Source organism: Engystomops pustulosus, chromosome 11 (genome assembly GCF_040894005.1).
Source record: "Engystomops pustulosus chromosome 11, aEngPut4.maternal, whole genome shotgun sequence".
Lineage (NCBI taxonomy): Eukaryota > Metazoa > Chordata > Amphibia > Anura > Leptodactylidae > Engystomops > Engystomops pustulosus.
Genome location: NC_092421.1, coordinates 70980780 through 71004953, shown reverse-complemented (window position 1 = coordinate 71004953; position 24174 = coordinate 70980780). Strand labels below are relative to the sequence as shown.

The 24174-nt window shown below is 47.6% G+C and overlaps 1 protein-coding gene across 1 annotated transcript; it reads right to left on the bottom strand.

The window, feature by feature from the left end:
• Positions 1-325: 325 nt before the first annotated feature.
• Positions 326-18293, bottom strand: MFAP5 (microfibril associated protein 5). Its single transcript, XM_072129258.1, has 8 exons — positions 18192-18293; positions 11720-11779; positions 11566-11607; positions 6735-6764; positions 4926-4955; positions 3126-3213; positions 1173-1246; positions 326-1087 (listed from the first exon to the last, which is right to left on the bottom strand). Exons 2-8 carry the CDS (start codon positions 11775-11777, stop codon positions 999-1001), a joined length of 411 nt encoding a protein of 136 aa, XP_071985359.1. The 5' UTR covers positions 11778-11779; positions 18192-18293; the 3' UTR covers positions 326-998.
• Positions 18294-24174: the final 5881 nt, after the last annotated feature.

Below are 24174 nucleotides of genomic sequence, written 5' to 3'. Positions count from 1 at the left end.
AGTACTGTTAGGCACAGAATAGCACTATTATAGTACAGTTAGGCAGTGTGTAGCACTATTATAGTACTGTTAAGCAGTATATAACACTATTATAGTACTGTTAGTAACTGTATAGCATCCATGTAGTAGCAGTCGGGCACATTATTGCACTGATACATTATTGTTCGGTGAAGTATAGCGCCATTATACCTGGAGACTCTGCTGCTCAATAGAGAAACATCAGCTAGATGGAATGACGCAAAAACAGCTCCATACGTTCCATAGCTCAGCGTATATTATAGCGGTTGGGTACACATGTGCATCATACAGTTCAGATACAACTGGATTCATTATATGATTTATATGGCAATTGTTACATCATTACATGAATAGGGATACAGAGGCACAGAGATATAGGAAGGGACAAGCCATGTATAACATAGTGCAACTGAGTAAACCCTGTAGACGTGTCTTATACTACTCCCTAATGTCCACCCCCTGACACCGCTAAACAGCCCAGTCCTCACTAGCTGAGGTAAGTCCTGTGCCCTGCAACTACTATAATACTGCCCTCTCTGGACAAGAATACAACTACTATAATACTGCCCCCTATGGACAGGTGTATAACTGCAGGTATAGAGACCGAACTTCTATAATACTGTCCCTATTAACAAAATATGGACCAGAATTGCTCTTTAAGGAGTGTGCAAATGTATTTCTCCCAGTGTTTCTCCAATATACAATTACCACCCTGGTCCGTGCGTGGGGCCAGCAGCACCCTTCAGAATTTCGAGCTCATTCAGAAAAGCCGGCACAAGTTAAGGGTGTTGCTCATTTAGGATGCTACAGGCAACAAACCCATATTCCTGCACCATAGATGGGGACTGCATGGAGGCTGAGCTGGTAGTGGGGTCAGGGTATGGAGTTTCTGGGGTTCTTATGATTCAGTGTTCTGGAGAAGACCACCCCACCACTGGAGGGCATGATACAGAGGGTTTATATTTAGAGTGTGCTACTAGTTAGTTCCCATCGCCTTCAGCCTCTGCGGGTTCCTGAGGGTCAGGGAGGCGTCGTGGAGGGAGCCCGGCAAGCTGGCGGCACTTTTCCTCTGTGTGAATAGAGACATCTCTGTAAGAGTTGGCCGGATACATGGACATCTTCTGAAGCTTAGACCTCAATAGTGTAAGACTCACCTTGAATGATCTCGTCTTCCTTGCACATGATCTTTGTACAGATCTCCTTATTCACCATGTAGACACGACGCACGCTGCAAGGAAAGGGCATGTGTTAGAGGGACGTATGGGAGTCATGCTGTACAACAGGACAAGGGACATCCTCAAAGGTCCATGTGTATGGCAGTGGTACAAAGCTGGACCCAGGGGGTATAGAGACTAATTTGTATTACTTACGTTACTAGTCACCTTATATGGGTTAAAGTTATCAAATGGACCTCCTAAGGCTTGTGAGGCCAGGTGCCACCATATGGAGGTATGGGAGGCATGATGGACAACAATACAAGGGATGTCCTCAAAGGTTCACGTGTATGACAGTGGACCAAGAGGCTATGGAGATTAAAATTGTACTACTTACATTACTAGTCACCTTATATGTGTTGGAATCATGAAATGGACCTCCTAAGGCTCCAAGTGCCACCACATGGAGGTATGGGAGTCATAATGGACAACAGGGCAAATAATGTCCTCGGTGAATAGGGAAGTGGAACATAGGTGGACCTTATTATATATATTATTTACAGTAATAGTCACCATATATGGATAGAGTCATCAAATGAACCTCCTAAAGCACTGATGGCAAACCTTTTAGACACCGAGTGCCCAAACTACAACCCAAACCCACTTATTTTTCGCAAAGTGCCAATGCTACAATTTAAGCAGTAACTTATTACTCCCTGCTCTGTCACATGTTTGAATTGTATAGGCACCTGAGGACACCAATACAGTAGAAGGAACGAGTAGAAGTTTGGATTATCATTGTAGCTTCCTTCTAGGGTTCTGGGCTGCCTGGGACTGCAAGAGGCCTTGAATCCTGTCTGGCGAACTCTGCACTGGGGTGATGACAAAAGTGCCCATAGAGATGGCTCAGAGTGCCACCTCTGGCACACGTGCCATGGGTTTGCCACCACTGTCCTAAGGCTTCTGAGCCCAGTTGCCACCATACCCTTTGCACAACTTCAAGCTACACCCAAGAATAGTCCCTACAGACTATAAGACTATAACCCTATAGTCCCTACATAGTATAACCACCATATGACTTATGGTAGAGAGCACCTCATTATGTGATGGAACATGCCACAATAATTGTTTGTGTATATAAAGGTATATAAAATTGGGCTATAAGGCGGTACAATACGAGACAACGGGGCTCTGTAAATACCATATCTCCGAACCATCCAAGACCTAAATAATGTTGTGAACATGAGACTAAACTGACCCTACAAATGGGGTTAGATGATGACTTAAATACTGCAGCATGTCCCACATCATATTGCATGTAATATGTTCCATTGACATTTCATGTAACCCTCATGCAACTTTGTCACAACTTCAGTCAATCTGGAAGTGACATCACAAAATAGAGTCTAACATGTAACTTCCTGTGTTGGGTGCACAGATCCTGTAGCTTTAGTCCATCCCTTTTAGGCTAAATTCACACTGCCGTGAGCCCGCCGCACCGTAGCACGGCGGGCACACGGCAGCGCGGGGAGAGGAGGAGGAGGTGAGCGCAGCTCACCCCCGCCCCTCTCCATAGGAATTAATGGTGCACGGCGCCGTAATACGGGGAAAGATAGGACATGTCCTATCTTTCCCCGGGCTACGGAGCGGTACGGTGCCGCACGTGTGCTGCACCGTACCGCTCCCGTACAGGGCCGTGAGCCCATAGAAGTGTATGGGGGGCGTATATCGGCCGTATATACGTCGGCCGTATATACGTCCCCCATACTATAGTGTGAATGTAGCCTTAGGTTGCAATTGTGCACAACCAAGTTGTTTGTGGTGCCTGCATATGAGAACGTCTCTGGCACATAACCTCATAAAACATAAAGATTGATCTCATTTATTGGAGTCTTCAGTTAAAGGCTTCTGAAATTATAATTTTTGACATAGTTTTGCCTTTAAGAAGAATACCTGGTGACACACAGGTAGCTGATACACTGCTTGACCGGCTTCTGTACGGAATACACGCGGGTGCACGGATACTTCACCTCTTTACAGTCTGGGAGGGAGAAAGAAAACTTCATGGAAAGTTTTAAAGTTACATGTTAAAGGGAACCTATCACCAGGGACCTCATTTTCACTAAAGACAGGTTGCAGAAGCCCCTCACACCTGCAGTGCACATCTGCCTTTCTGATTTCTCTAAGCATTTGCAACTGTTTTGGATCCACTGCTGTTTGTTTTTGGCTTTTGGCAATACTGATGGATTATTGACGGCACTGATGGACAGGGGCGTTGCTAGGTCAAAAGATCAGGGGCTCGTGCCCCGGACCTTGTGGCTGGAGCCCCGTGTCTCCCCCGGGCATCCTCCCCTCTCTCATCACAATTGGTGTCCTCAGAAAGCAGATTGTTATGAGAATATGTGCAGTCACTGCTTTCCCCAGCAGGAGCTGCAGCTTCTGGGGGAATAATACTCCAGAGGCTGAAGGACCTGTGATGACGTCATAGTCACATGACCTCAAGGGGAAAGCAGTGCACACACAGAGCTGCATCAGTGAGGTGAGGGGGGCTGTGTGGGGGCACATTACCTACTGGGAGGGCTGTGTGGGGGCACATTACCCACTGGAGGAGGGCTGTGTGGGGGCACATTTCCCACTGGGGGGGGCTGGGGGGGGGCACATTACCCACTGGGGGGGGGGCTGTGTGGGGGCACATTTCTTGGGGCGTGTTCACACGTGGCACTAGGACAGGCCTAGGTTTGATCTCATTTGTGTTTCCAGTGAAACCAGTGTGATGGGTAACAAGCTCCTGGTGTTGTTTAAATGCAAGCCTTACAGTATTTGGGGGAGATTGTTAGGGGCAGCAGCAGAATAACACTGTCCAAGATGTAGGGACAATGAGGAACATAAGATGTGATGATGCTGTGCTACAACCTACAACCCTAGCAACGCCCCCTGCTAATGGGTGAAAAGAAGGGCAAAATGATCAATGCAGAATTACTGCCGAAACCCTCTGCACTCTTTTGGGGGGTTTTCCACATGTATCCGCGTTTAACAGAACAGGTTCTGTCGTAATCTATGGAATCATCTGATGTCACTCTTTGATGTTATAGTGGGATCTTGGCCCTCAGCTCAGTCCTTTCGAGCTGGCACAGATGTTACCTTGTCAGGCTGCGTTCCCGCCTCGCTTATTTGGGGAAGTTGGCCTATGTAAGTGCACATGGAAATGAAGAGTGAAGCGATTCTAAGCTGTCATGTGCGTGTCATACTAAAACACAGCATTGTTTGAAGACCAAACCACGCTCCCTATGCATATTTAAGCATGGCACAACGTTCTACAACACCCTACAGGCTCTCTGCAGCCAGGAAATGCCTGTTTTTTAATGATTCGGGTGTAATCAAATTTTGTCAGAAAATTCTGCAAACTCTGCGAATCAAATTTTTGAAAATTTTGCACATCTCTATGTACAGCTCCTCCCTCCTGCTCCTGCAAAGAGGTCACAGCCTGAAGAGCTGACATCAGTAGGAGAGCGAGGAGCTGTACAGGAGCTACAGAGATTTTGGCAGGGTGCAAGGTAAGTTGTAACACACAATTATATTTTAATGCAAATGCTTCGAAAAAGCAGAAAGAAACATTTGCACTTCTACTTGGGCTTCTACAACCTGTCATTAGTGAAAATGTGGTCCCTGGTGACAGGTTCCTTTTAAACTAGGCGCACGCCATACATATTGAATTGAAAGTTGCATAGATACAGCCGCCCAATGAGGACTTACCTCCAGGTGTTGGAGTAACTCCAGCATCTTCTGTAACGCACAAAGAACACCATCAGGGTTTACAAAATGAGCTCAGAACTGCCTTATCTGGGCAAAGCTATAGGAACTATCTTTATGGCCAAACACTACCTATCTTTGTCACTTCCTAGGGTGTATGGGCAAAAGTACAGCCATTACCAATCTGGGAAAAGGTATAGAGCAGTGATGGCGACCCTTTTAGTGCCCAAACTACGACCAAAATCCACTTATTTACCGTGAAGTGCCAACGCAGCATTTTAAGCAGTAACTTATTGCTACCTGTTCTTCCACATCTTTCCATTGTATCGGCCGCCTAATGCCACTAATACAGTTGAAAGAAAGAGGTTCTCTCTGTAGAAGAAGAATGGTGGGTCCAGCAGGAGGACCTCCAAAGATAATGCAGTTCTGTCTGCAGCTTCTCACTTTTCCCGCAGTTCCAAACAGCCAATGAAGTGTTGCTTTAAAATAGCGCTGAGAGCAGCATCTCATAAGTTGCTTGGGACTGCAGGGAGATTTGGTGGATGTGATCCTGTTTGGTGAACTCTGTCCTGTGCTGATGGCCTGAGTGCCCACAGAAAGGGCTCTGAGTGCCACCTCTGGCACCCATGCCATAGGTTCGCCACCACCGGTATAGGGATTACCTATCTGGGCAAAAGATAGGGGACCTGGAAAAAAGTACTTGGCACTACATATATATTATTTCGGCACTATGTATATGGGTAAAGGTTTACGTACTACCTATCTGTATAGACTCTATGGGGCATATTTATCAGGACCTCTCTGCCACTGACTTGGCCCTGAAATAATGGCGAATGCTAGCTTATTGCTAGCACTTGCGATTATTTGCCCCAATCCGCCACCTTCACGCTAGTGAGGCGTGAAGGGGGTGTGTGGCCGGCTGAGCGGAGGGCGACTTTTTTCATATATGCCTGGCGTAGGATAAACGCTTCGCAGCCTCCCGCCCCGATACATCAAGAGGCAGAAGCCTCTTGATGTATCCCGCTACGAATATGCAGCGGTGGGGCTATCATACGCTGGCGCACAAGCGCCAGCGTGTTATAAATATGCCCCTATCTATCTGGGAAAATCTTTTTGAGATCCCTATTTGGGAATGAGTATAAGTGGCGCCTTTCTGGAAATTTTAGAATTCCACGTTATGTTCAGTCAATCAAAAAAAGTATATACTGTACACTACCTACCTGGGGAAAGGAAGCAACACTGTCTATCTGGACAAAACTATAGAGCAATCTTTGTAAAATATAGACATATTACCTTAAAGAGAACCTGTCATCAGAAATTGGCCTGATAAACCACTAGCAGTATGTTGTCAAGCAGCTGAGCAGCTTCTATATCATGTTTCTCTCATGCCTCAGTGTGGTTGCATCATCCAGAAAATCTACTTTGAAATGAGATGTAAATTATATGTATAAAGTCAAGGAGGCGGAGAGTTTAACACTGAAGTCAAGCTCTCCCTGCCTCTGGACACCTCCTCATGCACTGGACTTCAGGAGATCAGATAAATGCTTAATGATCTGGACCATCAAAAACAGTGAAGTGACTGTTCCAGGGCAGGGAAAAGTGTGACTTTAGTGTTAAACTCTCCGCCTCCCTGACTTTATACAATTTACATCTCACTTCAAAGTAGATTTTCTGGATGATGCCACCGCACTGAGACATGAAAGAAACACAATCTAGAAGCTGCTTAGCTGTTTGACAACATACTGGTAGTGAATTATTAGGCCAATTTCTGATGACAGGTTCCCTTTAAATAGATTGACAACAGACACTTACCTGCCTCTGGAGAGGTGGTGGCTGTATCATCTGTAGGACAGAAATAGTTTATTAATCCCTGCGGTGTAATATACTGATGGGGAGTTAAAGATCCAAATCAGAACCCGTTCATACAGACCTCGGTATAGGATGGATGTATCTATTGTCTATTCTGAGAAATATCTAAATTATCCTGGATATAACTGGCTTCCAGGTTCATTCGGTTGCCGAGTTGCCAACATTGATGGACGCCCCACTAATTGTTCCATGCATTCAAGTACAACTAGGATGTACTGCAGCAGATTGAGGAGCGATTTACATGTGTCTCCTCCTTCTGAAGATATAAGATCATATAATACATCACTGACTTCTCCAATACATCAAGAGAAGTTATAAGAATCTATCACTGAAATCATGACATCTACTACTGCCCCCTGCTGGTCCCTTAAGCATCTGATATACTCGTGTATATACAGAGTGTGACAAAAAGGTTGGGACGATGGAATATCTTGTGAAAAAACTAAAAGTATACGTATCAAATAAGATACCAAGTGTTGCCTCCTACCCCCTGGTGCGGGGGAGAACTTTAAAATCTTAATTGAGAACCCCAATTTTTTATTGCAGATTTGGATTCCTAGGAAAATGTATGGTTATTCAATCTACGATTTAAGCCATTTTCATTGACAGATGTCGCTGTATTCATCAAAAATCTAAATGGGTAAAAATGTGTCTCCTCCTCTCACACAGCGGGGGCGGGTATAATGTGAGTCTCCTCCTCTCACACAGTGGGGGCGGGTGTAATGTGAGTCTCCGCCTCTCACACATCAGGGGCTGGTATAATGTGAGTCCCCGCCTATCACACATCAGGGGCTGGTGTAATGTGAGTCCCCGCCTCTCACACATCGGGGGCAAGTGTAATGTGAGTTCCCGCCTCTCACACATCGGGGGCTGGTGTAATGTGTGTCCCCGCCTCTCACACATCGTGGGTGGGTGTAATGTGTGTCCCCTCCTCTCACACATCGGGGGCAAATGTAATGTGAGTCCCCGCCTCTCACACATCAGAGGGCAAGTGTAATGTGAGTTCCCGCCTCTCACACATCGGGGGCTGGTGTAATGTGAGTCCCGCCTCTCTCACAACGGGGGCTGGTGTAATGTGAGTCCCGGCCTCTCACACATCGGGGCTGGTGTAATGTGAGTCCCCTCCTCTCACACATTGGGGGGCTGGTGTAATGTGAGTATCCTCCTCTCACACATCAGGGGCTGGTGTAATGTGAGTCCCGGCCTCTCACACATCGGGGGCTGGTGTAATGTGAGTCCCGGCCTCTCACACAACGGGGGCTGGTATAATGTGAGTCCCGGCCTCTCACACATCGGGGGCTGGTGTAATGTGAGTCCCCTCCTCTCACACATTGGGGGGCTGGTGTAATGTGAGTCCCTGCCTCTCACACATCGGGGGCTGGTGTAATGTGAGTCCCTGCCTCTCACACATCGGGGGCTGGTGTAATGTTAGTCCCCGCCTCTCACACATCAGGGGCTGGTGTAATGTGAGTCCCCGCCTCTCACACATCAGGGGCTGGTGTAATGTGAGTCCCCACCTCTCACACATCGGGGGCAAACGTAATGTGAGTCCCCGCCTCTCACACATCGGGGGCGAGTGTAATGTGAATCCCCGCCTCTCACATATCGGGGGCTGGAGTAATGTGAGTCCCCTCCTCTCACACATTAGGGGGCTGGTGTAATGTGAGTCCCTGCCTCTCACACATCGGGGGCTGGTGTAATGTGAGTCCCTGCCTCTCACACATCGGGGGCTGGTGTAATGTGAGTCCCCTCCTCTCACACATTGGGGGGCTGGTGTAATGTGAGTCCCTGCCTCTCACACATCGGGGGCTGGTGTAATGAGAGTCCCCGCCTCTCACACATCAGGGGCTGGTGTAATGTGAGTCCCCACCTCTCACACATCGGGGGCAAACGTAATGTGAGTCCCCGCCTCCCACACATCAGAGGGCAAGTGTAATGTGAGTTCCCGCCTCTCACACATCGGGGGCTGGTGTAATGTGTGTCCCCGCCTCTCACAGATCGTGGGTGGGTGTAATGTGAGTCCCGCCTCTCTCACAACGGGGGCAAGTGTAATGTGAATCCCCGCCTCTCACACATCGGGGGCTGGTGTAATGTGAGTCCCCGCCTCTCACACATCGGGGGCTGGTGTAATGTGAGTCCCCGTCTCTCACACATTGGGGGCTGGTGTAATGTGAGTCTCCTCCTCTCACACAGCGGGGGCTGGTGTAATGTGAGTCCCCGCCTCTCACACATCGGGGGCTGGTGTAATGTGAGTCCCCACCTCTCACACATCGGGGGCGAGTGTAATGTGAATCCCCGCCTCTCACACATCGGGGGCTGGTGTAATGTGAGTCCCCGTCTCTCACACATTGGGGGCTAGTGTAATGTGAGTCTCCTTCTCTCACACAGCAGGGGCTGGTGTAATGTGAGTCCCCGCCTCTCACACATCGGGGGCTGGTGTAATGTGAGTCCCCACCTCTCACACATCGGGGGCTGGTGTAATGTGACTCCCCGCCTCTCACACATCGGGGGCAGGTGTAATATGAGTCCCCGCCTCTCACACAGCGGGGGCTGGTATAATGTGAGTCCCCGCCTATCACACATCAGGGGCTGGTGTAATGTAAGTCCCCGCCTCTCACACATCGGGGGCAAGTGTAATGTGAGTTCCCGCCTCTCACACATCGGGGGCTGGTGTAATGTGTGTCCCCGCCTCTCACAGATCGTGGGTGGGTGTAATGTGAGTCCCGCCTCTCTCACAACGGGGGCAAGTGTAATGTGAATCCCCGCCTCCCACACATCGGGGGCTGGTGTAATGTGAGTCCCCGCCTCTCACACATCAGGGGCAGGTGTAATGTGAGACTCCTCCTCCCACACATCAGGGGCTGGTGTAATGTGAGTCCCCGCCTCTCACACATCGGGGCTGGTGTAATGTGAGTCCCCGCCTCTTACACATCGGGGGCTGGTGTAATGTGAGTCCCCGCCTCTCACACATCGGGGGCTGGTGTAATGTGAGTCCCCACCTCTCACACATCAGAGAGATTACTAACTTAGGCTACTCCCCTCTGAAGAGGTGTATAATGCTCTACATTATGTACTGGAATTTTATTTTCCTGGGGAATCCAAATCTGCAATAAAAAGGGGTGTTGCCATCAATATTTTTGAAAAATATTTTTAGTTTTTTGATCACATTTCACAAGATATTCCACCATCCAGACCAATTTGTTAAAACCTGTATGACACCATTGGGGCACATTTACCTACCCGATCCTGTCGTGATCCCTGATCCAGATGGTCCGTCGAAGATGAAGAAACTCGTGCGCCCGAGTTTCTGCATCCGTCGCTTCTTTGCTCAGGTCCGCCGGAGTTCGCCTTCTTCCCGATGCTTGTAAGTGCGTGTCTTGTGACACAATTTAAATTTTAAATCACATGCGTAGTCCGAATCTGCCGGGTTGTCCGACAGCCACGTCCCCGATTGTGCCAAAATCCAATCGCGTGCGCCAAAAACCCCAGTTAAATGTGGCGCAACACGGAAATCGACGGGAAACCTCATGGAAATGCGGTGTGCAGACCCTTAGTAAATGAGCCCCATTATGTATCAGGTAAGAAAGGTTTTCATCACGGTTATACATTGCTGTGCTCTGCGCCTTCTGCATTGAACTGCTCCACAGCCCCTCCCCTCTGCTCTGAGTGAAAGCCGCAGTAGATTTTTGGTTACTTCATCAGTAACAGGGAAGAATGGCGATGGAACACTTCAACTGCACAGAGCTTAAAGTGTAGTGTGAGGACACATCCCTACCCTACAATCCTAAAATATAAATCCATTGTTCCACAGTCCTGCTGCTACTAACACTATACATAAAGGGATTATTACATTATCTCTCCAGTGACAATACATAGCACTCTCTTCAGTCTGAGGTTTTCCCTTTGTTAAAAAAATATATATGAAATTATTTAAACAATGTAACATTCAACTTGTCCACTAGATGTCAGCGGCACATCATATTTTCCATATTGTTGGGACATGAATAAGAATTTAGCTCCGGCCTCTTTCACACGGCGTTGTGGGGACGCACATCCGTCCGCAAACTACGTCCCCATAAACGGTTTTGGTGTCCGGCCGTGGTTTGGTGGACCTGCACGTGTGCCACTGTACTTTACTGTGCACGGAGAAAAGATGGAGCATGCTCTATCTTTTCCCATGTTTAATGTTTCACTATGGAGAGGGGAGGGGCGAGCAGCGCTCATCCCCCCCTCCGGTATGGCTGTATGCCGGGGCACTACTGCTGGGTGAAAGCAGCCTTAGACCTGAAGTCTAGGAATTCCACTTTATTTCCATTGAACTTTGGTTCCATTCTGAGAGTATCATGGCTGTCAGGGCTAAGAAGACATCAGGATTGAGCAGACGTGAGGTCATAGACCCATCATGGGGTATTGAATGTGAGGCTTGGAGGTCACATGGAGTAGACTCTTAAATTTCTAGTGTTCAATCTCTGTTATGAAAAGTACTAGCAGCAGGAATGTGAAATATGGATTTATATTCCAGGATTGTAGCTTCTCCAAGAGCACTGGGGGCATATCCTCACACTGCTGTGCACTGCATTGAACTGATCATCAACCTTTCCTCTCAGTTCTAAGTGATTGCTGTGAACGTAAAAGGTAGCAGGCTTCTGGTCGGATGCTACGGAAGTCACTCAGGGGGGAAGCGAAGAGAGGAAGAGTGGTATAATGCACAGAGCTAGGAGCACAGCTGTGTCAGGTCATTCCTTCTAATTCATAAAGATTATATCAAACTCACCAGAATTTCTCCGAACCACCACATTCCCCAGAGCTGGCAGCACTGCACAACACAAAGCAAAATAACATGAAGAGTAATGTAATACTTGGGCATTGAGGTGCAGAAGACCTTGGTGTGTGACGTCTGCTGATAGGTTCTGTATTGTAATACTCACCGACAGCCAAAACTGTGAGAAGCAACAAGCAGCAGCAATGACTGTTCAGGCCGCGCATCTCTGCGGAGAGAAGACAAAGTGTAAGTGGAGACTGAACTAAATAGGAAGAGAGAGGACAGATCAAAAGTGTGAAATATAAGGAAGATGAGTAAAGGTAAAATAGTTTCATACTTTCATAGTTTCCCTCACAACAGAGCCAGATCCAGTACATCGATAAGAGAACCAGAACCAGTGCCGCCACAACAAAGATACAGTCCCTCAATATCAGAAGCATATACATTGCCTCAAGAACAGAGAAAGGATACAGTCCATCTTTAACAGAGCCAGATACAGTGGGGCACATTTACTTACCCATCCCGTCGTGATCCCAGCTGTGCATTGTCCGACAAGGATTCGGAGCTGCCGTGATTCACTAAGATCGTGCGCCCGATATCCTGCATGTGTCGCTTCCCCGCTCTGGTCCGCCGGAGTTCACCTTCTTCTTCCTGGTGTATGTGAGTGCTGATCTTGCAACACAATTTACAATTTGCTTTTTAAATTTTGCGGTTTGTCCGAATCTGTCGGGTTGTCCGACGTCCACGCCCCCCGATTTGTGTCGCATGCAAGCCAGCGCTGATGCAAAACACAATCCGATCGTGTGCGCCAAAAACCCGGGGGAATTCGGTGCAAAACGGAAAAAATTTGCAAAACCCGACGAAAATGCGGCGTTCGGACTCTTAGTAAATGTGCCCCAGTGTCTCCATAACACCATAACAGAGCCAGATATAATGGGGCACATTTACTTACCCGTCCGGAGGAGTTCACAAAAACTGCATTGTCCGTCTATAATGCACTGAGCTGCAATTCACTAATTTCGTGCGCCCGCTCAGGTCCGACAGAGTTCACCTTCTTCTTCCCGGTGCATGTTAGTGCTTGGCTTGCGACACAATTTTGAATGTTAAATCCCACGTTTAGTCCGAATCGTCAGATCGTCCTACGGCCCGCATGGAAGCAGCGCAGCTGCGCCAAAATCTGCTCACATGTGACACAATCCCCTTCTAAATGCGGCGCACATAGGAAATTGTCAGATATTCCGACGATAGTGAGGTCCGCGGACCCTTAGTAAATGAGCCCCACTGTGGCTTATTTACTAAGGGTCACATGCACACTTTTGTCAGACTGTGTACCGTTTTAGGGGGTAAAACGGCTTGCACAGGTATTTTAAAAGTGTGTGTGCTGGGATTTTGGCGCACCCGCACTGGCTTCCATGCGATACAAATCAGGGGGATGGGGGGGGGGGGCGGCCATCGGACGATCCAACTGATTTAACTTTTAAATTGTGTCGCAAGCCCAAGCACTTACATGCACCAGGAAGAAGAAGGTGAACTCTGTCGGACCTGAGCAGTGATGCGACACATTCATGACTTTTGGCGCACGAATCGCAGCAGAGTGCACCATAGTCGGAAAATGCACTGCACAATGCTCTGTGAACTCCGGTGACCCTGTAAGTAAATGTGACCCAGTACCTTCATAGCAGAGCCAGATACTGTCCCTCCATAACAGAGCCAAGTATTGTGTCCCCATAATAGAGCCAAATAAACTGCACATAAAAATGTCAGATGCTGTTCCCTTACACCACAGTCAGATCCATCGCTCCTATAACATAAAAGACCCTATAGAAGATCCGCACGTATAGCGCCCCGGCAGAGTCATTTATTTTACATTCTATAATTGCTGCCACCAAAACTGTTGGACTTTCTGTGCTGCTGTGTGATGTGGAGCTGTTCGCCCTGGAGCCCTCACAAGTTCTGTTCAGGAAAAGCTGGTCCATCAGGAGCGACTGTACCGACTGCTTCATACTACACAGCGCCAGGGCTGGACGCTAGGGACTGGAGGGCGAGGAGCTGCTTATACTCATCATGTTACGTCTAAGAAGCGTATAGCAGAGGGTGGACACTGTACTATAGCATGAGGAAAGGGCAGCTCCCCTCATGACCCGGTCCAATGTCAAGTCCAGTGGATGATATGGACCTCATTGCGATGGTTTTTCTTTCCTATTGTAGCTGATGTGCTCCATGTTGTGCAGGATGTATGTACTTAGTGTGTGTCCAATAGAGTAGAGCATGTGCCGCTTATTATGGAGGATGTGCCCTATCTAATGGGGAAAATAATAAATACCATTATATAGTGACCCGGTGGCACCGCACATAATGTTATCTAATATCAGTACATAATCCTAGTAATCAGGGCCGGATTAAAGGAGGGGCTCCCGGGGCTCGGGCCCCAAGGCCCCAACCACTTTCACTTTTAGAGGGGCCCCCACCAGTTTCCCACAGTCAGCTGAGCTGAGTTGCTGACTGTCTCTGTGTGCGATACACAACATCACACATAGGGGTGTAGGATGTCAGTGAAACACAGCTGCCATTGCTAGGGGAGATCGCTGATGCACTGTATCGGCGGAAGCATATTGTGGGGGAATGCCGGCGGTGAGTGATGACGTCAAGCTATCGGCGCCCGATCACTACATGCTGCCCGAAAAGCAAGGAAGAGCTTACAGCATCGGGGGATCACTGGAAGGAAAGGTGAGGTAAGTATAATGTTTATTATTTTGTGGCTTTTTTCTACAGGGGACTGGTGGCTGTATACTACAGGGGGCTGGTGGCTGTAGTCTACAGAGGGCTTGTGGCTGTATACTACAGAGGGCTTGTGGCTGTATACTACAGAGGGCTGGTGGCTGTATACTACAGGGGGCTGGTGGCTGTAGTCTACAGAGGGCTTGTGGCTGTATACTACAGGGGGCTGGTGACTGTATTCTACAGGGAGCTGGTGGCTGTATACTACAGAGGGCTGGTGGCTGTATACTACAGGGGGCTGGTGGCTGTATACTACAGGGGGCTGGTGGCTGTATACTACAGGGGGCTGGTGGCTGTATACTACAGGGGGCTGGTGGCTGTATACTACAGGGGGCTGGTGGCTGTATACTACAGGGGACTGGTGGCTGTATACTATAGGGGGCTGGTGGCTGTATTCTACAGGGGGCTGGTGGCTGTATACTACAGGGGGCTGGTGGCTGTATACTATAGGGGGCTGGTGGCTGTATTCTACAGGGAGCTGGTGGCTGTATACTACAGAGGGCTGGTGGCTGTATACTACAGGGGGCTGGTGGCTGTATACTACAGGGGGCTGGTGGCTGTATACTACAGGGGGCTGGTGACTGTATTCTACAGGGAGCTGGTGGCTGTATACTACAGAGGGCTGGTGGCTGTATACTACAGGGGGCTGGTGGCTGTATACTACAGGGAGCTGGTGGCTGTATACTACAGGGGGCTGGTGACTGTATTCTACAGGGAGCTGGTGGCTGTATACTACAGAGGGCTGGTGGCTGTATACTACAGGGGGCTGGTGGCTGTATACTACAGGGGGCTGGTGGCTGTATACTACAGGGGGCTGGTGGCTGTATACTACAGGGGGCTGGTGGCTGTATACTACAGGGGGCTGGTGGCTGTATACTACAGGTAGCTGGTGGCTGTATACTACAGGGGGCTGGTGGCTGTATACTATAGGGGGCTGGTGGCTGTATACTACAGGGGGCTGGTGGCTGTAGTCTACAGAGGGCTTGTGGCTGTATACTACAGGGGGCTGGTGACTGTATTCTACAGGGAGCTGGTGGCTGTATACTACAGAGGGCTGGTGGCTGTATACTACAGGGGGCTGGTGGCTGTATACTACAGGGGGCTGGTGGCTGTATACTACAGGGGGCTGGTGGCTGTATACTACAGGGGGCTGGTGGCTGTATACTACAGGGGGCTGGTGGCTGTATACTACAGGGGACTGGTGGCTGTATACTATAGGGGGCTGGTGGCTGTATTCTACAGGGGGCTGGTGGCTGTATACTACAGGGGGCTGGTGGCTGTATACTATAGGGGGCTGGTGGCTGTATTCTACAGGGAGCTGGTGGCTGTATACTACAGAGGGCTGGTGGCTGTATACTACAGGGGGCTGGTGGCTGTATACTACAGGGGGCTGGTGGCTGTATACTACAGGGGGCTGGTGACTGTATTCTACAGGGAGCTGGTGGCTGTATACTACAGAGGGCTGGTGGCTGTATACTACAGGGGGCTGGTGGCTGTATACTACAGGGAGCTGGTGGCTGTATACTACAGGGGGCTGGTGACTGTATTCTACAGGGAGCTGGTGGCTGTATACTACAGAGGGCTGGTGGCTGTATACTACAGGGGGCTGGTGGCTGTATACTACAGGGGGCTGGTGGCTGTATACTACAGGGGGCTGGTGGCTGTATACTACAGGGGGCTGGTGGCTGTATACTACAGGGGGCTGGTGGCTGTATACTACAGGTAGCTGGTGGCTGTATACTACAGGGGGCTGGTGGCTGTATACTATAGGGGGCTGGTGGCTGTATTCTACAGGGGGCTGGTGGCTGTATTCTATGGGGGCAGGCTGTATACTACAGAGGGCTGGCAGCTATATTCTACAGGGGCTGGCAGGCTATATACTACTGGGGGCTGACTGGCTATATTCAACAGGGGGTTGTATACTAAAGGGGGCTGGTGGCTGTATTCTACAGGGGGCTGGTGGCTATATACTACAGGGGGCTGGCAGCTATATACTACAGGGGCTGGCAGGCTATATACTACAGGGGCTGGCAGGCTATATACTACAGGGCGCTGCAGGCTATATACTACAGGGCGCTGCAGGCTATATACTACAGGGGCTGGCTGGCTATATACTTCCAAAAACATTATTGGAAGGGCCCCCACCAGTTTGCACCCAGGGTCCCCCACCACCCTTAATCTGGCCCTGCTGGGGAGATGCCTCAGGTTCAGACAATCTACAAGACCCTAATCTCGAATAAATGAAGTGTCTCAGGCAGCTTCACAAATTGTGGAGAGGCAGACAGGGCTGATATTCGGGGCATTAGGGCTCTGATACTGATACCAAAGGCATTGGGGCTTTTCCTGAGGGAACTGAGATCTACAATGGGACACTATGGCTTATATTGGGGCAAATGGAACTGATACCAGGGGCATTAGGGCTCTGATACTGATACTGAGGGCATTGGGGATTTTCCTGAGGAAGCTGAGACCTACAATGGGACACTATGGCTTGCACCGGGGCAAACAGAACTGGTACTGGGGGTATTAGGGCTCTCATTGGTGGCACTATGGATTGTGGTGGGGCCAATGAGGCTGATACTGGGGTCATTAGGGATCTCACTGGGGACATTGAGATCTACTGGAGGCACTATGGCTTTGCAATGGTGCTGGGATATCGAGGCTTGTACCAAGGGAACCAGGGGAATCTAGGGAAGTGATGAAGGCAGTGGAGACTTTGGATGAGATTGGGGCATAGTAAAATCATTATAACACCATTACCATAGGCACAGTATGGCCACCATGGAGCTATTGGGGATATTCAGCTCCAAAATTGCTATCCCAGAAGAAAATAATACATGGGCACCATGTCATATGGACACCTCCTCCACACAATGGGGCTACTACTCCCCTCAGGAAGGGGATGAAATGTCCTTTCTAGAATTTTCTCTTTTATGTGAAATGTCACCCCTTTACCTATATATTAAAAAAAAATCTCCCACAAAGTCAGGCAAATATGACTCTTCTCACCTCATTTTCAAATGAGATGAGTCAAGTTTAGTAGTTGCAGTGGTAGTATCACTAGTGGCTCCTATCTAGCACCTAGGAACGTGGTGTTGGTGTCATATTACAGATAAGAATCTCATCTTTCAGGTGAGCTACAGAACCAGAGATACAGTAAGCTAAACACATAGTTGGAAATGAAAGCTGCAGATAAAGATCCAGTTACCACCTATTTTTTAAGTGCATGTATGTCCAGTTCTATATATAAACACCATATATACATACATACAGCACACACACACATACATACAGTACCATATACACTCATGTATCATATACACAGAATATACACATCACATATATGCACCCATACAGCGAATACACAGATAAATACAATAAAATATACAGACATACACATCACATATATGCACACATACAGCAAATAGAGATACATACAATACAATATATAGACATACAACATACACACAACACATATATGCACACATACAACAAATACAGAGATACATACAATAAACAGACATACAGTATACACACACACACATACAGCCCAAAGATGCTGGGGCCCCTTGGCACTGTGGGCCCCATAGCAGCTGCTATGACTGCTATCCCTGTAGTCCAGTCCTGACCCTCCTGCACTGACAAACAATTTGCTACACTTTTTCCAGTGTTCAGCGCAGCAACATTGTATAAGTGCAGGGAAACTGGAACAGAATCTTAAGACCACAAAATGATTATTAAAACTATGTCCAAACGACTGCTGTAAGAAGTCAGCAGACGTTGTCAGCTTCCTCCTCGCCTCTCCCCCTCCCCAATCAGACATCTGTCCCCACATCCCCCCAGGTCCGGCCACCACTTACTGCTCCGTGTCCTGGATCTCAGCTTGTCCTGTCCTGCTGTGTGCGGATCTTTCCTTTGTCCCTTCTCTGCTCCCCTTCGATTCCCCTCATTATTTGTCTTTAGTCCAATATTCCTGAATTAAAGGCCGCACCCAGAAACGCCAAAAAAAAAAAAAAAGTGATCACTTGGGCAGCTGCTTGGCCCGGACACAAGGTCTGCACGTGCTCATATAATGTGTCAGTATAGACGCAAATTACGGGTCACACCTACCGTACAGTGAGGAAAGTCTATGGAATATCTGCAGCCCTGATCCGCGGAAAAACACAGCAGTAGTGGGATCAGACACCGGAGCTCTCAGAGATGGCAAAGAAATCGTAACTTTTATAAGCTAAGAAAGTAAAAGTATGGACGACGCGTTTCGTATAAATCAACTAAATAACGTATCTATAAGAATTTAGTGCTGAACTACATCTCCACTGGGATCAGATACTGTCACATGATGATACTAATGGGAGACATTCTATACTATATCTATATAGTGTATATATATAAATCTATACTGGGTCATTATCCTTCTATAGGTAACAAGTATAGACGTGTTAGGTTACACCCCGTGTGGCTTATAGCTCCGGTGAAAAGGGCAATAAATAATAAAAAGAAGGCATTTAAAAAATATATAAGTCTCTGAAGTCTCTTTCAGTAACTGTCTCTGACCTTCTCTTTCAGTGACTGTCTCTGCCCGTCTCTGTCTCTGACGTCTCTTTCGGTGGCGCTCTCTGCCCGTCTCTTACAGTGACTTTCTCTGACCGTCTCTTTCAGTGACTGTCTCTGCCCGTCTCTGATGTCTCTTTTGGTGGTGCTCTCTTCCCGTCTCTTTCGGTGGCGCTCTCTGCCCGTCTCTTTCAGTGACTTTCTCTGACCGTCTCTTTTAGTGATTGACTCTGACCGTCTCTTTCAGTGACTGTCACTGGCCGTCTTTGTCTCTGAAGTTCTCAGTCTTTGACCCTCTCTAAGTGACTCTAAGAGAACTGTCTCTGACCTTCTCTTTCAGTGACTGTCTCTGCCCGTCTCTGACGCCTCTTTTGGTGGCGCTCTCTGCCCGTCTCTTTCAGTGACTTTCTCTGACCGTCTCTTTTAGTGACTGTCTCAGGCCGTCCTTTTCAGTGACTGTTTCTGGCTGTCTTTTTCAGTGACCCAACAGTGCAGATTCCTTTAGCGGACATACACACACACACACAAACACTAAGCTGTATATTAGATTTTATACATTTGCCAATAAGCTCCCAAATTTTGTCACCGAAAATTGAATATTCGGAATCCAACTTCTTGGTGTGCATCTTCCCTTTCCAATCTTTATATTCAACACTCCACTTGCTCTAGCGCCTCAGACTCAAGGTCAAAGATGTCGGCTGCACCCATTGAATTACCTAACACAATTATACTCGAGTTGTGCCTTAAGCCGTGCACAACCACATGGTGCAAGCTGATTCTATACTCTCATACAGTATTCGCCTTTAAATATTACCCTTCGAGCGCTTTTTCTCCCATTTCTTTCTGCTATCCTTTAAATAACATTGAAGGTTATGTTTTAATATAGAATTGTTTCCCTTACATCCCTCCTCATCCAATCCTTTCCCGTCCTTGGTTGAGCTTGATGGAAATATCTTTTTCAACCATATGAACTATGTAACTACAGTGGGTACCGAAAGTCTTGAGACCCCTTTAAATTTTTCACTTTTACTCATTGCATCCAATTGGTAAGATGAGAAAAATTCTTTAATTCAATGAAATCTTACATAATTAATGTACACTCCGCCCCCATTTTGGCAGGAAAAAACTGACATGTAGTTAAATGGAAGACGGCTTATTTACTTGCGGTTCGCGGATCGCACTTTTGTCGGATTTTTTTGGGGGTTTGCACTGCTGTGACAGGTATTTAACTGGGGATTGTGTCACACGCGAACGGATAGTGGCACAGCTGCGCTGCTTTCACGCAACTGAAATCGGGGGGCGTGCCGTTGGACAATCCGACTGATTCGGACTGAGCGCAGGATTTAGGGTTCAATTTGTGTCACAAGACAATGCACTTACATGCACCGTGAAGAAGAAGGTGAACTCCGGGGACCTGAGTGGGGAAGCGACAAATGCAGGATATCGGGCGCACAATCTTAGTGAATCGCGGCAGATGTGCATTCCGGTCAGACAATGCACTTTTGGGGAACGCGCAGGACGGGGAAGTAAATGTGCCGCACAGTGTGCAAAAAACAGATGAAGGATCCCAGACTATGAGAAATAAGATTCCCTGCAAATTGGCACCGGAAGGCCCCTTTAGGCGCAGAATTTTATGTTGCGACGGACACCGTGCTGTCGTGATACAAATCTGGTGCAGATCCATCATAAATACATGTGCAAGCAGTTTACATCCTGTATTATACTTCGGAGCTGGATAGATAAGCTCGGATCTTGGCTGCTTCTCCTCTCCGTATGTTCTGGAGGAGGATGCTGATGCAGCTGTGGTCCTGTACACTGTCCTTGGGCCACCACCTTCATCTCTCCCTGTACATTGACCTCTTAATCACTTCCCCTCTCTCCTCGCTGTGTCTCTGGCATCTTCCCAGCTCTCTTCTCACTGCTTTGGAATTTCTGGAAAATGACCTGTAACATTGTGGCAGCTGCACCCCTCCCTGCGGCGCACTCACACTGCAGCACAGCTCGAACCTCATCAATTAGAGCCATGATCTCAGTGTATACATGGAATACAGCGAGCAGCCATAGAGGAAAGATACAATCAGATCAATGCTGTAGCACATACAATGGGTTTCTAGTAGTGCAAAGATAACGCACAGTGATATTTTGGGGTCAATGAAAATCCTGAGGGCAAAATGCACTAACATTTGTAATAGAGTCAATGGTAATCACCAATAGGTAATCAATAATTCTATGGTACTGAAATAATTGGTCTATTGACTCCTACACTGGACGCAATCGAGCATTTCTATTTTCCCTATTATTTGATGCTTAGTGACTACTGATAAATGATACAATCTGAATCTCCCTTCCAAAACTTCTAACTGATGTACAGAAATGGGATAATGACATATTCCTAATTATACGCGTCAGCTGTAATGTGTGGTATAGTATATACAGGATGCGTCAGCTTTCCTGTGTGGTGTAGTATATAGGTGATGTGTCACGTCTCCTCCTGTGTGGTGTAGTATATAGAGGATGTGTCAGCTCTCCTCCTGTGTGGTGTAGTATATAGAGGATGTGTCAGCTCTCCTCCTGTGTGGTGTAGTATATAGAGGATGTGCAGCTCTCCTGTGTGGTGTAGTATATAGAGGATGTGTCAGCTCTCCTCCTGTGTGGTGTAGTATATAGAGGATGTGTCAGCTCTCCTGTGTGGTGTAGTATATAGAGGTTGTGTCAGCTCTCCTGTGTGGTGTAGTATATAGAGGATGTGTCAGCTCTCCTCCTGTGTGTTGTAGTATATAGAGGATGTGTCAGCTCTCCTCCTGTGTGATGTAATATATAGAGGATTTGTCATCTCTTTCCCTGTGTGGTGTAGTATATAGAGGATGTGCAGCTCTCCTCCTGTGAGGTGTAGTATATAGAGGATGTGTCAGCTCTTCCCCTGTGTGGTGTAGTATATAGAGGATGTGTCAGCTCTCCTCCTGTGTGATGTAGTATATAGAAGATTTGTCAGCTCTTCCCCTATGTGGTGTAGTATATAGAGGATGTGTCAGCTCTCCTCCTGTGTGGTGTAGTATATAGAGGATATGTCAGCTTTCCTCCTGTGTGGTGTAGTATATAGAGGATGTGTCAGCTCTTCCCTTGTGTGGTGTAGTATATAGAGGCTCTGTCAGCTCTGCTCCTGTGTGGTGTAGTGTATAGAGGATTTGTCAGCTCTTCCCTTGTGTGGTGTAGTATATAGAGGATGTGTCAGCTCTCCCCATGTGTGGTGTTGTATATAGAGGATGTGTCAGCTCTCTTGTATAGTGTAGTATAATTTGGATTTGTCAGCTCTCTCCCTGTGTGATGTAGTATATAGAGGATGTGTCAGCTCTCTTGTTTGGTGTTGTATATAGAGGATGTGTCAGCTCTCTTGTGTGGTGTAGTATAATTTGGATTTGTCAGCTCTCTCCCTGTGTGATGAAGTATATAGAGGATGTGTCAGCTCTCTTGTGTGGTGTAGTATAATGAGGATTTGTCAGCTCTCCTCCTGTGTGATGTTGTATATAGAGGATGTGTCAGCTCTCCTCCTGTGTGGTGTAGTATATAGAGGATGTTTCAGCTCTCCTCCTGTGTGGAGTAGTATATAGAGTATGTGTCAGCTCTCCTCCTGTGTGGTAAAATATATATAGGATATGTCAGCTCTCCTCCTGTGTGGTGTAATATATAGAGGATGTGTCAGCTCTCCTGTGTAGTGTAGTATATAGAGGATGTATCAGCTCTCCTCCTGTGTCGTGTAGTATATAGAGCATGTGTCAGCTCTCCTGTGTGATGTAGTATATAGAGGATTTGTCGGCTCTCCTCCTGTGTGGTGTATTAAATAGAGGATGTGCCAGCTCTCCTCCTGTGTGGTGTAGTATACAGAGGATGTGTCAGCTCTCCTCCTGTAATATATAGAGGATTTCTCAGCTCTTCTCCTGTGTGATGTAGTATATAGAGGATGTGTCAGCTCTCCTTCTGTGTGGTGTAGTATATAGAGGATTTGTCAGCTCTCCACCTGTGTGGTGTGGTATATAGAGGATGTGTCAGCTCTCCTGTTTGGTGTAGTATATAGAGGATGTGTTAGCTCTGCTCCTGCGTGGTGTAGTATATAGAAGATGTGTCAGCTCTCCTCCTGTGTGGTGTAGTATATAGAGGATGTGTCAGCTCTCCTCCTGTGTGGTGTAGTATATAGAGGACGGGTCAGCTCTCCTCCTGTGTGGTGTAGTATATAAAGGATGTGTCAGCTCCCCTGTGTGGTGTAGTATATAGAGGATGTGTCAGCTCTCCTTCTGTGTGGTGTTGTATATAGAGGATGTGTCAGCTCTCCTTCTGTGTGGTGTAGTATATAGAGGATTTAGTCAGCTCTCCTCCTGTGTGGTGTAGTATATAAAGGATGTGTCAGCTCTCCTCCTGTGTGGTGTAGTATATAGAGGATGTGTCAGCTCTCCTGTGTGGTGTAGTATATAGAGGATTTGTCAGCTCTCCTTCTGTGTGGTGTTGTATATAGAGGATGTGTCAGCTCTCCTCCTGTGTGGTGTAGTATATAGAGGATGTGTCAGCTCTCCTCCTGTGTGCTGTAGTATATAGAGGATGTGTCAGCTCTCCTCCTGTGTGGTGTAGTATATAGAGGACGTGTCAGCTCTCCTGTGTGGTATAGTATATAGAGGATGTGTCAGCTTTCCTGTGTGGTGTAGTATATAGAGGATGTTTCAGCTCTCCTGTGTGGTGTTGTATATAGTGGATGTGTCAGCTCTTCTCCTGTGTGGTGTAGTATATAGAGAATCTGTTGTCTCTCCTGTGTGGTGTGGTATATAGAGGATGTGTCTGCTCTCCTCCTGTGTGGCGTAAAGTATAGAGCAGTGGTGGCAAACCTATGGCACGGGTGCAAGAGGCGGCACTCGGAGCCATCTCTGTGGGTACCCATGCCATCACCCTAGAATAGAGTTCACCATGCAGGGCTCAAAGAATGCTAACCCAAAAATTCTTCCTGTACACAGGGAACGAGGAGAGAAACTGCAATAGACTGAATTTGCCCTTCTTCTTTCAATTGTGTTGGTGTCCTCAGCAATTAATTACTGCCTAAATTGCTGTGCTAGAACTTTGCCATAAAAAGAAGGCTTTTGGTTGAAGTTTGGACACTCATGATTTAAAAGGTTTGCCATGACTGGTATAGAGGATGTGTCAGCTCTCCTGTGTGGTGTAGTATATAGAAGATGTGTCGGCTCTCCTCCTGCGTGGTGTAGCATATAGTGAATATGTCAGCTCTCCTCCTGTGTGGTGTAGTATATAGAG